This window comes from Oryzias melastigma, linkage group LG6 (genome assembly GCF_002922805.2).
Source record: "Oryzias melastigma strain HK-1 linkage group LG6, ASM292280v2, whole genome shotgun sequence".
NCBI classification, from domain to species: Eukaryota; Metazoa; Chordata; class Actinopteri; order Beloniformes; family Adrianichthyidae; genus Oryzias; species Oryzias melastigma.
Window position 1 is genome coordinate 11,178,592 of NC_050517.1, and position 14,783 is coordinate 11,193,374.

Sequence of the window (14,783 nt, forward strand, 5' to 3'; positions counted from 1 at the left end):
GATGATTTTAATTATTTATAAAACCATAAACGTTTATCTTTAGGGAGTGATTGTTAGACTTTTTCTCAGGCCCGGCCCTGGGCTGCATGGCGTCCTATGTGAAATGTGATTGTTTTTTTAACATTTAACATGCGTGGTGTGTCAAACTGTAAATAAATAAATAAATTATTACAATTTGGTGCCTTTTCCAGCAGATGGTGCTCAGGCGACCGCCTAGTTCGCCTGAGCACAGGGCCAGTCCTGCTTTTTCTGTTAGCCTGAAAACCGACCCGGGCCCCATATCAGAGAAGAAAGCAGGGATGTGGCCAACAAAAAGTTTGGGGACCCCTGATTTAAGATGATCATGAAATTGAGAATAAGGAAAGTTGGACTGTTTTACAGCTAAAAATAGGATATATTTTGGGGAAAATATGCCTATTTGAAAATATAAAACTATTTTTGGAGCAATGTGTGCTTATTTTAGGACATAAAAGTGTTTAAACCTGATTTCTAGATTTTATTTCGTCTTTAAAGGGCAGAACATCCCAACTTATTTTATCCCTAGAGCACTATCGCTGGGGGGTTTTTTCACCTGAGCAAAAGTATTTACATAATTTTCAATATACTGCATTTTTCTGAGTGTCATAAGTCTCACGTGTCCCAGGAATGGGTGGACCATATATATATACAGTAATGTTTTGTTCTCATATATTTTTGGTGATTTTCAAGCATGTTTTTAGGATCTTCCTATGTTTTTATTTTCCATTTTGTTAAATAAATCACAGCTGAAAATAAAATAAAACTACTCTAATTTATCATGTGTTGTCATATTTTGATCTATTTTGATGAAAAACACCTTTTTATTCAGTATATTATATCAGGTAAAAATTAGTGATGTAACTTTTTAAAGCAAAAGTGTTGTAGAGTTAAATAATCTTACCAAGACCTATTTTACAACGCTGAAAAAAGTGAAACATTAAATCAATAAACAACGGTACTGTAATTTGTTACATTTTAAATTGTTAGCTTGTATCAAATTAAAATTTGAGTTGAGTGAACCACGAGGTCAAAATTTGAACTTGATACAAACTAATAATTAAATTTAAGAAATTACAGAACTTTTGTTAATTGATCCGAAGTTTCACTTTTTCAGTCTATGCTTCTTTTGACATTTTTTTCACTTAAAATAATGGAAAAACATCTTATATTGAATCATTTTGACTTGTTTTAAAGATGATGTTTTTCCAGTGTACGGGTAGGTTTAATTGTGTTTAGTTAAATGTTCAAGTAAGATCTGAATGGTGCGTAAAAGTGCTTTTTAGCGTGACAACGGGCATTATTGCATGTTAATAACCCTTGAAATAGTAAAAAAAAAAAAAAATGCAATAATGTGAAAAGGAAATAACTTTTTTTTTTCATTACAAATAGAGAGAGTGACGTATCCCGGAGCGCTCCTACTTTACGCACAGGCGCTGTGAAATTTGACTCGAGTTTTTGAAGCCACCACAGCAGCCGCAAGTCAGAGCGCGGCGGTGTGTTCCTCTGCGCGCGCGTCAGGTAGCTCCATATAGGGACAGAAGAGGCACTTCAAAGCAACTCTGGCACTGCGAGCGCTGGGGCGCACGGGGGGCAGTGCCATGTACACTCTCGCCAACGTGCTGCTCCTGAGCGGAGACAACCATTCTCTGGATTCCGGCTCCCCCAGTGACCCAGTGATGGCTGGAAACGGCACCGCCAGCTCGAACGGATCCGACCCGTTCGCCAGGAACGAGGAGGTGGCCCAAATCGAGATCATGGTTCTGAGCATCACCTTTGTGGTGGCGGTGATTGGGAACGTCAGCGTCCTTTTGGCGATGTACAACACCAAGAAGAAGATGTCGCGGATGCACCTCTTCATCAGGCACCTCAGCCTGGCGGATCTGGTGGTCGCCTTCTTCCAGGTGCTGCCGCAGCTCTGCTGGGAGATCACCTTCCGCTTCTACGGCCCAGACTTTCTCTGCAGGATTGTAAAGCACCTCCAGGTGATGGGAATGTTCGCATCCACCTACATGATGGTGATGATGACTCTGGACCGCTACATCGCCATCTGCCATCCCCTGAAAACCCTCCAGCAGCCCACCAAGCGCTCCTACATTATGATCACCTCCACGTGGATGTGCAGCTTGGTGCTCAGCACCCCGCAGTACTTCATCTTCTCCCTGAGTGAGATCAAAAACGGCTCGGACGTGTACGACTGCTGGGCGCACTTCATCCAGCCCTGGGGCTCAAAGGCGTACATCACCTGGATAACCGTGGGCATCTTCCTCATCCCCGTCGTCATCCTCATGCTGTGCTACGGCTTCATCTGCCACAGCATTTGGAAAAATATCAAGTACAAGAAAAGAAAAACAACGGCCGGAGCCGCGAACAAGAATGGGCTCATCGGGAAGAACTCCGTCAGCAGCGTCACCACCATCTCCAGAGCCAAACTCCGTACGGTTAAAATGACTTTTGTGATCGTTTTGGCTTACATCGTTTGCTGGTCGCCGTTTTTCATAGTACAGATGTGGTCTGTGTGGGATGAGAACTTCCTGTGGGACGGTGAGTAATGAGAAAATAAAAAATTATTCATCGAGTTTAGGGGAAAAGTTGTGCGCAAAGCCATATATCCGTGCGCAAAGCTTTTACGCATGGACTTGCTGCGTACAAAACAGAGAAAATATCCACGTCAAAGCTTTCAGTGTGCTATTTTTAGAATTCTCCTGAATTAATATGACTTCCTAAGCAAATGCACACTTATAAATTTAACTTTAAAGACTTTTTCTCCCCAAATTCTCTCAAAATTGATGTAAATACGCATTTGGTCCAGTTAAAAATGTCAAAATCTGTCAGAAACTTTAACATGAAGTATTAACTATGCATGCTTTTTTTGAAAGAACATTATTTAAGAAACTAAATCCTAAACTTAAGCACTTAAGTTAAATTTCCTATGGAATTTTCTCTGCTTCTCAGACATATTAGGCTCCACAGCCAGACTTCATGAACTGTGCCACTCAGGCAATTGGAGAACCTCTCCAGCAGACGATCATCTCTTTTTTCCTCTCTTCCCAGATTCTGAGAACACAGCAGTGACTCTCTCGGCGCTCCTCGCCAGCCTCAACAGCTGCTGCAACCCGTGGATTTACATGATCTTCAGTGGCCACCTCCTGCAAGATTTTGTGCACTGCTTCTCCTGCTGCCGCAGGGTGAGCGCTGATAAGAAAGAGGACTCGGACAGCAGCATCCGGAGGACCACGCTGCTGACAAAGATGACCAACCGAAGCCCCACAGGCAGCACTGGCAACTGGAGAGAGCTGGAAAATTCTCCCAAAAACTCAGCTCAGGCAGAATAAACACTTTGAAGAGGATGAAAATTCAAAGAACTCTTGGTAGAGTGGAAAGAAAACATGGACTCTTTTGGCTAATATTTGTGTTTGTGTGTACGTCGGGGTAAAATAGTTCCAAAACAACTTTTCCCTGATTTTACAGTATCACTTTTAGATATATATATATACACATATAAACATGCACATTTTTCAGCAGGGAGCATAATTAAGCATCACGAATTACATTTTTTTATGTTGCGCCATAAACAGTTTCCTGTTAAGAGTTTACAAAACTTCCAGCAGCCTGGATGTGGTAAAAATGCCTCTTCCAGGACACTTGTTTCCAAGTAACAGAGGCAGCCACCTCATCCTTTGTGTTTGGATTTCCATTTGAGCTTTTTTTTTCTTTTTTTTTTTTTTTTTAGAAAACCATTTTATATGAAAATGAAATTTAAAGCAGCGCTTTTGAACTAAGATAAAGAAATACTTAACAGAAGGAAAAAGAAAGGGACTTGGGGGGCTTTTAAGTTGTTTCTTTTTTTTCTTTTTCATTTGTCTTTCATGTTGCAGCGGCAGGAAGCCACTTTAAATGTTGGATTTCACTGCCAAACAAAGGTAAAGGTATGTAGTCGCGGGAAGAATGAGGAGGTGAGAGCGGCTGCTCTTGGAGGATTCTCAGCACCTTCCTGCAGAACCGTTCCCAGGGCTTTCAGAGAAAGCTGGGCAGAAGCTCACACATTCCTTACAAAATACGTCAGGGCACTTCCCGCCTTTTTTTTTTTTTTTTTTCAGACATCCTGCACCGTTGGGGGCTCTGTGTTTTGGCTTCATTTGCACTCAAGACAAAAACAATTTCCTGCACATTAATGTGATTTACAGCCCCATAATGGGAGTACGATCACAATAAGAGGCCCCAAAAATAACATGTACATTGTGTCAAAAGTGTATATATAAAGTGTTTTTGATGTGTTCTGTGAACCTGTCTATGTGGTACGTTTGTATATAAGACATGGAAGTATCTGTACATAGAAATAATATATGTAAATCTGTTCAACACCAAATCCTGCTTTTAGTTGATCTGTTTCTAATGAACAAAATCTTCATATTCCAACAGTATATGTTGATGTTTACACTCGGAATACCATTATGACAGGGAAAACTAATGCATATTTTTACTGGAAATTGAGCAATTGTTACACTACACCTAAGCCAAGCTGAGCAACTAACATTTGCCAAAATTCTTTTTTTTTTTAATTTATCTCATAATAGAAGCTTCCGACTTCTTTCCCCTTTATCAACAAGATATATTGATCAATACAAGTATTGGATCAAACCATCCTGACTCCCCATCGAGATTTAATTGGGAATCCTGATTAGTTGGCCAAAGTTCTTCACATCGCCAAAGAGACACTTTTTTTTTTTTGCTGCAAACGTCTGGCCAATTTTATGACCAAAACTATTCAACAAATTCAGATTCTTTTCACACACATTTTACATTAGAAGCGAGTCTCTTCTCTAGCAGCATTATTGTAATAAGCAGTCCTGCTATTGTGGCAACAAAGTTTTATCGATCACCCTTTATTCCTCAGTTAACCCTTTAAGACTGGAGCTCCAGGGTTTATATTCCTTTAATTACTGTTAGTTTTTTAATTGTTAACACGATAAATGTAATTCCAGTAGATTCTAAAGGAGAAAAGCAGCTCCTTTTAGAGTCTGCTGGAATCACGTTGATCATGTTAACGGTTGAAAAGTTACAGTATGTTAAAGATTTTGTGTGTAAACATCACCGGTCCTTAGGTGTTAAAGGGTTCAATCCTGCTGTTCTGTTTGTGAAAAAGCTTAAATTGGGATTTCACAGGTGTTTTGTGCTGAATTTTGCATACACTCTTTTTGCTACTGAGTTTTGCTGAATGAAGTCTATTTGATTTGAATCCTGCACAATAAATAAGATACATTTTATTTCTGTCAGCGATATTTATTTTTCAAAACGACTCAATCCATTTTTATATGAGCTAAAAAAATGTTATCCAACACACACATACATATATATTTATATGTACACATTATATACATATATATATTTATAAACATATATATATTATATATACATTATATACACACACACACACACACACATATATATATATGTATATATAACATATCTATCTATTTATATATATATATATATACATATATATATATATATATATATATATATATATATATATATATATATATATATATATATATATATATAGATAGATAGATATATATAGATATAGATATAGATATATATTATTTTTATTCTTTTATAATACTTTTAGGTTTACGGAAGAAAAAAAAATCCATCTTGGAATAAATCTGTGGAAATTGAGCAACCATTACCAAGGTTTGTCCAACAAGTCATAAAGTAAAAATTTTTATTTCTGTTTTGAATGATTCCCTCCAAATACTTTAAACCCTAAAACTCTTTCATGCATGAACCTCAGGGGTATAACAATCAATTGATTTATTTTGCTACGATCTAACCAGATCGATCTGTCTTATGCTGGGTTCACACCATATACGCGGAAGCACAGCGAAGCGGAGTGCGCGCGGAATCCGCTTGACCTCCAGTTCACACCAGACACGTATTTTTTTGTGATGTTTGACAGGCGCTTCTGTTCTTCTGTGGTTATTTAGAGATTCTACAATTAATTTAACATCGCCCATTGACTTGTCGCCAACTGCTCTCCGCCTTTCTCTCATTGATTGTGTTTTTAGACATCCAAAATCACACCCCCCACTCCGTAGTCTGCCCACTACACTGATCTGTGTGTGTGTCTCTTTTATGTTTGTTGTACATTATTTGAGAGTTTATTTTCATCTCTACAATCTGTTTAGAAACAAAAATATAATCACATTTGTCAATAACAGTATCTTAATGTAAAAAACTGGTTATCTTTTGAAAATTGACTGGATTTTCTCGTGTGTCTTGGAATAATTTCCTGCCTGGATTGACGCGGATCACTCGCGGCTCGCGTTAAAAATAGACCAGACACCGAAACGATCGCTGCACAGCGTGAGCCGGCCGCAGAGGACCGTAGCGCTTTGCATCTGGTGTGAACTACCATAGGTTAACAGGGGCGCCGAATGTAAGCCGCCTCTGTTTGACTTCTGGGTGCGGTGTGAAAAGTCAAGTATTTTTTCTTTTTGCTCCTTACTGTTTTCCTACTAACAGAATGGATTCAACACAAATACATATATTGACGAGTTTGAATCAGTTTTTTACCGATTCCCGAAGAATCCTTACCTCTTTATAATCAAATTTTTAGTTCTGCTGGATTATTTGTTCTGGCTGTCAGACTTTCTTCTTCCCTTGACATTACCAAAAAGAAATGTATGACTAATCGTCATTTTTATGCCACATTCCCACTCATTGAAATGCTTTGTGAGGCTTTTTTCACTTCAGGTTACTATCAAAGTGCCTTAAAAGTAACAGAGGGTCTGTAATGGGTTTTATTTCCTGAACTGTAATAACGTAAGTAAGGAAGTAAATGTTTGTTTCTCTAGCACCTTTCTCAGATAAAAATCCCAAAGTGCCTCACTATAATAAAAACACATCACAAACTCACCAGTTATCATACAGTCTAAGCAAAGTAAAAGCCAGCAAAAACAAAGCGAAACACAGCAAAAGACAAAACTAGACTAAAAGCTCTTTTGAATAAAAACATCTTGACCTAATTTTTAAATCACTCAACAGTCAATGTGTCGTAATGACGAAGGGAAGGACGTGAAGCGACAGCTTAAAAGCCAAAGTCTTAGTTTTGCCACAAGGTAGTAATTCTGCTATAGCATTAAAACTGGCAAAAAAGCAAAAGAATTTGCATTTGTCAAAAAAGGTTTTACGCTTGGAGGAGGTGATTTCTGAGGTGTATCAAAATTGAAATGTTCTTCAAAACTGCAATGAATAGACTTTTTCTACATAAGTGAATTACATAACCAACAACGGGACTGCCCAGTGGGCGCCACAAGAGGTCCAACAACATCCCAGCTCATCAAAACTTGAACATGTCATGCAGAATTGTTGGATCCACAGCTCCTCTGTACAATCAACAACCAGGTTTTCCCAAAATCACCTCATTTGAAGAAACTCCCCTGTAGCTTGCCGCTCCATGACCGAATATAAGCCACAGACGTTTCCTTTGAAAGATAATGATGATCGCTAGTGTTGTGACAGACATGTGATCATTGTTCACATCCGTCACTGTTTTTGATTAACTTATTGTGTGAGTTGGTTTGTGTTTGTTTGCATAATATTAAATTTAATGGAAACAGTGTAATTGCGAAATAGTGGTTTTTCCGACATTTCTAGAACTTTGATGAAGTTCTGTGCATTTGTGTAATGGAAACGCAGCTTGTGTTAATGTGTAAACAGCTGGAAAGTAACTTGCACCACACTGTGCAATGATGAACTAATAGATTCATGAAATACAGCATAGAAATCATGAATGTGAAGAACACACAACTGAACTTCAGTAAAATACAAAGAGTGAATTCTAGTTTTAAACAGACAACCACCGAGTGACTAAACATTGTCTTTCTGTACATCAGATATTCTCGCTCGCGGTGTTGATATTCAATACACCTTGGCTTCCGTGCGATAAAACGCATCACCTGTCGGTGTCAGCCGGTTGCATCACTGTTCCGTTTGTATTTGAACAACTCAAATGCAGTGGATGAGAAAAATCAAGATCAGAAAGCAGCTCTTGTTCAGTGAATGCACTCTGATGAATCCAGGTACGTGCACAGATAAGTGGATCTGACAGATTCCATGAAGTGGAACAGGAACAAAGACTTCCATATCCTCTGTACCTTAATCAACAAAGGGTGGGATGTCTCCGAGAGCTGCTGCTCTCTGAACACAGCAGATGAGTTTGAAAAGACAGAAATGTAGAGTTCACCGTTTCCTGGTTCAACTCTGATTAATCACTGGACCTCGACTTCATGTCTGGGCCGTCAAACGTGACTTTACACGTCAACACGATCGCTTTCACAAGTCAGTTCTCAACTGAGTGGAAGCCAAGACTGCAATCTTGTAGTCTGCAATCTGTACATTGTTTAACTTAGAGCCCATTAATCTGCATTGCCTGGGTCTGTTGCCAAGAAGATCCATGCTTCCTGTCCTGATGAGTAAACAACTTCCACTGTGCTTTTCTTGCAAGAAACCAAATCCTGTTTTCTGAACAAATTGTGTCCTCAGCTGGCGCTCCTCCACCTAACACCCTGGCCTTTCCTTTAACCCATAACAGAAACTGTTGCTGCAGGCTAAAAGCTGGAAGACAAAAGGTTAACTGCAGGTGATCAGAAAGGCTAACGAGGGATGTCCTCTTTGCAGCTGAGCCAAATAACTGCGGCAAAACGAAAACTTCAAAGCGGATCCTGAAGCAATGATGTGGTGCTAAAAGTTTTTCATCACTTCGATCGGAGGAGTTAGATAAGATAACTCTTCCTGTCTCCACAACAAACAGCCATCTTCCTGCTCCATTGTTCTTCTTTTACCCTCCTTGAAAATGGCTTTTGCTGCTGTTTACTATTGTGTTGTAAAATGGGCTCCCCTGAGGCTGCTCACGCCATGCAAACAAGCAGAAGTACACAAAATGTGCGAACAGTGAAACATTACACACCACAACAAATGCAGCCTGAGGAGAGGAACCAAAAAAACTAACAAAATAAATGACATTTGAAGCTATTTTATGGAAACAACTTTCCTCGGATATTTGGATAGAATTGCATTTCACACTTAACTCTACAAGTTTCTCCTTGTCAAGTGTCAAACTATAGCACCCCAGTAGTCTACAGAGGTCATTTTTCTCTCGTACAAAATAAAAACGTGTACGTAACAAGATGAATTGTTCAAGAACAACATAAACTTTATATTAATTAGATAAAAAAATGTAAGAGAAAAGGGATATGCACACATACTGCATTAAATGAACTAGACAAATAAAAGTTTCTGGGACAAAAGTGTGAGAAATCATGCAAAATCTAATCCATGTACTGAATTTTTACAACTGTACATTTAAAGGCCTCATTTATTTTTTATTTTATATATAAATGATTAATTCTGGTTGTTCTTACTGATGTTGCCATTTTTAAAAAGTAGACTACACCGCACTCTGTTCAAATGTCACTCTGTTTTTGTTAAGGAGTTCAACTAAGTGTTGTTGTAAATATGCTAATGTAGCTAACATGTAGCCATGTTGGACAGTGTTTTTTTTTTTACATGTTACCAACAAAGTTGAGAGTTAGCGTAGTCACAGTAATGTTTATTTTAGTGGTATATATTTAGTGTTTTTTTAATGTGTTTTAAACAAGGTTGGTTGTTAATGTGATTATGCTAACGTATTAGCTAACGTGTAGCAGTGTTTGATTTTGTTTTGTTTTTACATGCTCCAAACAAGATTGGGTGTTATTGTGAATATGTTCTGCGGCCAACTCTTCTAGAGTGTAGCAGCGTTAGTTTTTTTTTTTTTTTTTTGTTCCTTTTTTTTTCTTGTCACTAACAAGGTTAGGAGCTAGCGTTGTCACGGTAATGTTTGTTTTAGGGGTAGTACTCAGGTATTTTTTTTTTCTAATGTGTTCCGAACAAGGTTGGCTGTTATTGTGAATACGCTATTCAACTATTCGAACGTAGTGGCGTCAGAGTGTGTTTGCTAGCGTAGTCACAGTAATCTTTGTTACTATCGATAGCGTAGACAAAGTAACGTTTTATTGGTATCAGTCTATACTTTTAGATGTTGTAAACAAAGTTAGGTGTTGTTGTGAATATGCAACAGCAGATATGTGTAATGTCTCAGACTGTTTTTTTAAATGTGTTACTAGCATAGCTAGGAGTTAGCACAGTCACACTATTGTTTGGTTTTAGATGTATCACTGTTTTGTTTTTACGTATTCCGAACAAGGTATGGAGTTATTGTGAATACAGTGACACGGCTAATGTGTAGCTTTACATATTGGAAACAAGTTGGAGAGTCACAGGAATTGGGAATAAGCTAATGCGGCTAACAGTTCTAACTTGGCTAACGTGTAGCATGTTCCAAACAAGCTCTAGAATTATTGTGGATGCAGTCAATAAAGTCTGACTGACTGACGGGCTCTTCCTGTTTTTAATGTGCCTCTTAGTTATTTTTGACATAAATTTGAACATAAACAAATTATTGACAACTCTGGTGTACCCCAGTGCAGAAAATACAGTAGTCACTTATTTTCTACAAATTCCCAGTGTACATCTTCACAATTACCTTGCACTTTCTTTTTTATTTCCAAACTTTTTTTTTTAATCCAGTGCAACAAGTGTTTCTGTTTGTGATCACAGGATGTGAAAAAATACTCTCTTTAGGATTATTGGGGCTCTCCACCAAAATGATTCTTATTATAAAAACCAACAAAAATCAATGACTTCTTTGTCCATGGTCAGTCTAAGCTGTCAGCACAGTGCATGTTAAGTATTTTTCAAAGAGGCAGAGGCTTCTATCATTTTTTTAATATATAATTAAGGTCTATACATGCTATAGCGCTGTTATTGAAAACCCGATCTTTTCCAAAACAGTAATAAGAGTTTGTAGGCAGCTCTTTACACTTTCTCTCTGCTCGGGCTTCAAAGGAAAACCATAATTACCAAGAGGAGAATGAAAAATACATCCAATATAAAACCTAAAACAGGCCTTTGATGCCACACACTTCAATACATTCAAAAAGCTGAAAAGTAAGATGATGAATGCTGCAAGATTCAAAGCACAAGGATGGCCAGGGACATCAGCAGCATTTTCAAATCAACATCGTTTTGAATTTTGAGGATTGCAGGTCTCTGATAGGTGCAATCATGAAGCAAAAAAATAGGTTGGATGGTCTTCAGTTTTTCCAAAACGTGCAATCCAAGACACTATTTTTTAATTTTTTGGTTCATAGCTGCTATGGAATAATTCAGCTTAAACGTTATGTGGAGTTGATGTAGCTCAGTCTCAGTTACAAAAGCACTTTGTGAATGCTTGTAGCTCGCTTTTTCATTTTTAGATTTTTTTATTTTTGGAGTCTGCCGAAACTTTGTGCAACATTTCTCCCAGACCACCTCTAAAGTTCTCACAATTTATTCCCAGCTGCACCAAAGGGAGGCTCTGCAGTCAGCTACAGCAAAGAGAAGCCGGATCTGACAGAAGAAGATGAGGATCTGAAGAATTCTTCCACTAAAGTATTTATTTTTTTTGCAAAAGATTGAGAGATATAGATGAAAAGTGTAAACCCATTTAAAGCGTTTCTTTCTGTGGAATGGGAATATTCTCTGAAAACTTTGTCTAATTGGATAAAATTCTACAAGTATAGATATAAAAATGTAGTTTTTCTTGTGGGAATTTTTCAGAATATGCAACATTCATGCATTAAAAAATCAATTTGTCATTAAAAATTACAACAAAATTAACTAGAAAAGTTGCATTACCCTTGATAATGCTAGTGTGAATCCTTTTTGTTGAATGTGAAGATGCTAAAGCTGCTTCCTGAAGAAATTTGCTGTAATAGCTGAAGGGATTTTGTACAATTCTAATGCTATTTGAATAATGCTAACGTTGCTTAAGTATTTCAATATATAAAACCTTATTAGAAGTTAAATCATCCAAAAAAGCTAGCATGTTGCTAAAATATTGAATAAATTTGAAACGATCCTAAAAAAAACCTCAGTAAATGCCAAAATAATTCAAAATGTATGCTTGTTTCTCACTTGAGTCTAAAAAAGCCTGAAAAAATCCACAGTAGAAGTCAAATTAGCCAGAAATGTTAGCATGTTGTTGGAATATTAGCTACACTCAAGAATAGCCCAAAAAAGCCTCAGTGGATGCCAAATTAGCCAAAAAAGTTAGCTTGTGGCTGAAATTTTGGCCATAAAAACGTCAGTAGCATCAATGTCCTGAACATCCTTAATGTTTTGATACCAATATTGCATAAGTTTCAAAGTGCACAAAGAATTTAAGGAATTTCGTGAAAAAATTAGCAAAAATTGCGTAAAATCTTAAATTGCAAAACATTCACGAATACCAAAAGTACAAGCATAAATGCCTTGAATGTGCTGAACGTTTTTTGGATCAAACTTGCATAAGTTGCAAAGTGGGCTGCACGGTGGCGCAAGTGGTTAGCGCTCTCGCCTCACAGCGAGAAGGCCCCGGTTCGAATCCCGGCTGGGACCTTTCTGTGTGGAGTTTGCATGTTCTCCCCGTGCATGCGTGGGTTCTCACCGGGGACTCCGGCTTCCTCCCACCGTCCAAAAACATGCTTCATAGGTTAATTGGTGACTCTAAATTGTCCCTAGGTGTGAATGTGAGAGTGAATGGGTGTGTGATTGAGGCCCTGCGACAGACTGGCGACCTGTCCAGGGTGTACCCCGCCTTCGCCCTTCAGTAGCCGGGATAGGCTCCGGCACCCCCGCGACCCCGAAAGGGACAAAAGCGGTCAAGAAGATGGATGGATGGAAGTTGCAAAGTGCACAAAGAGTTTGAAAAATTTCCCATTGACTCAATATTGGCTGAAAAATCGTATAAATTGGGTAAAAGCTTAAAAAGCGTAAAAATACAAGCATCCATATCTTTAACGAGCTGAATGTTTAGAAACCAAGATTGCAGAAAGTGTGCTTGAGTTTTTACGTGTCGAAACATGTACAGAATCTGTCATAAACTATAAGAAAGAGAAACAGGATCACTATAGTGTGAATGCTGACTCAGCATTCACGCAATAATAGAGAATATGTAAAACTTACATGATTTGTTCATTAAAAACAATTATTTGGATTGAGTGGTTTGGATAATTTAATACTAGAAAAGGTGTTTTTTGTAGCAAAATTTTAAAACATTTTCCAAAATATTTTCTCTTTACTATGTCTATGATTTTTTTAATTTCTTAACATTCTGTGTTTTCAAGTTCAGACTGTTTTGGAGTAAGATCGTGGGATATTATTTTCTTCAGAGATAAATTCCTCGTGGGTAAGGCTTCTGCTTCAACCAGTCATGCGTTCAATAAAGGTCATAAATCTTCTCGTTTACTTGAACCTAATTTACCTGTCAGCAGCACAGCGATTTGAAAAACTCATTAAAGTGGGAACATAACCGTGCAAAGGTTTAATTGTAAAAGATGCAAAGAGGAAAATGAAAACATATACGTGCACAAACGTCAACGCATTTATCAAAGTAATGTTTTGGGTCTCTCCCTTTTTATCGTGTCTTTTTCACCACTCCATGCACTTATTCCATAAGGAGTAAAGCATGATTTCCCTCCATCGATGCACTACTCTGTATATTTAGAAGCACCAGGAGGGGTAATTTAGATGTCCACCAGAATTACTGAAATCATAGGTCTTTCTATAGATTGCAGGGGAAAAAAAACTGTAGGCAAAAGAAGTAAAGTCACTGGCAGTACATAAAAAGAAGTAGTTTTACAGCTAGCAACTATCATTTAGGAATCAGATTCTTTAGAAGTATTTGTGTTGATTTCTAGGATCCTTATGTCCATATTTGGGCTCTTAAAGGAATCACATCTTCTGGAGAAAACTCCTAAGTGTGTGGTTGGGTGTAAAGGTTGAGGACCTGGATAATCTCATAAATCAGCAGGGATCAGATTCTCGACGCCGTGTGTCAAAAACCCTCACATCACTAAGAAACCCCCCCGGAGGAGTCCAACACCCTGATGATGAAAAGTCAATATTGTTCCCCAACAGAAATCATGCTGTTTATTATGAGTAACAACCTCTAATTAAGAATTGCAGAGATTCTTCAAACTGTTCGACATCATCATTGTGACTGAAGCTTATCGTTAGATGAGTCATCTCTTGTAAAATTGTTTCCAGTGGTATTTGAATTCTAATTATGCCATTTTTAGCCACAAAAACAAAAACGTGTTGTTTTCTATGGGACATAGTTTTTGCAATGCAACAGGAGTTTATTTAAAAATGTATCTCTGAGTTGGCTGAGCGTGAGCCTTCCCTCATTTCCCATCATCCATCTCCCTCTAGCTTACAGCACCTCATAACATTAGCGGTACAACAAAAACGCTTGAAATATAGGAACTATCCAGCTGTACAGTTTTGAGTCAGATCCCAAAGACACACATGGATCTATTTGTCTACTTAGATAACACTTAAATACATTCTTGAAAGGCCCACATCACTTTACAGTCCCATTCACGCATGAACACACATTCACACACTGATGGCAACTCTGCTGCCGAACACTGGCGCCAACCTCTAATCACGAAGAGCAACGTGGGGTTCAGTGTTTTACCCAATGACACATTTTCATTCAGTTGTATTTTCTAAGTTTAAGTCCTCCTTTGCAACCCCACACTTCTGGTGTGCCACAAGGCTCTGTTTTGGGGCCTCCATTGTTCATTTTATATCTGCTGCCCTTTCAGCATATTTTAAGCTCTTTTAATGATACTTCT

At 38.1% G+C, this 14,783-nt stretch overlaps 1 protein-coding gene across 1 annotated transcript; it reads left to right on the forward strand.

Annotated features, from left to right (window-relative positions):
• Positions 1 to 776: 776 nt before the first annotated feature.
• avpr1aa (arginine vasopressin receptor 1Aa) lies at positions 777 to 5,287 on the forward strand. Its single transcript, XM_024282801.2, has 2 exons — positions 777 to 2,559; positions 3,070 to 5,287. The coding sequence occupies exons 1-2, from the start codon at positions 1,617 to 1,619 to the stop codon at positions 3,348 to 3,350; spliced, it is 1,224 nt and encodes a 407-aa protein (XP_024138569.1). The 5' UTR covers positions 777 to 1,616; the 3' UTR covers positions 3,351 to 5,287.
• Positions 5,288 to 14,783: the final 9,496 nt, after the last annotated feature.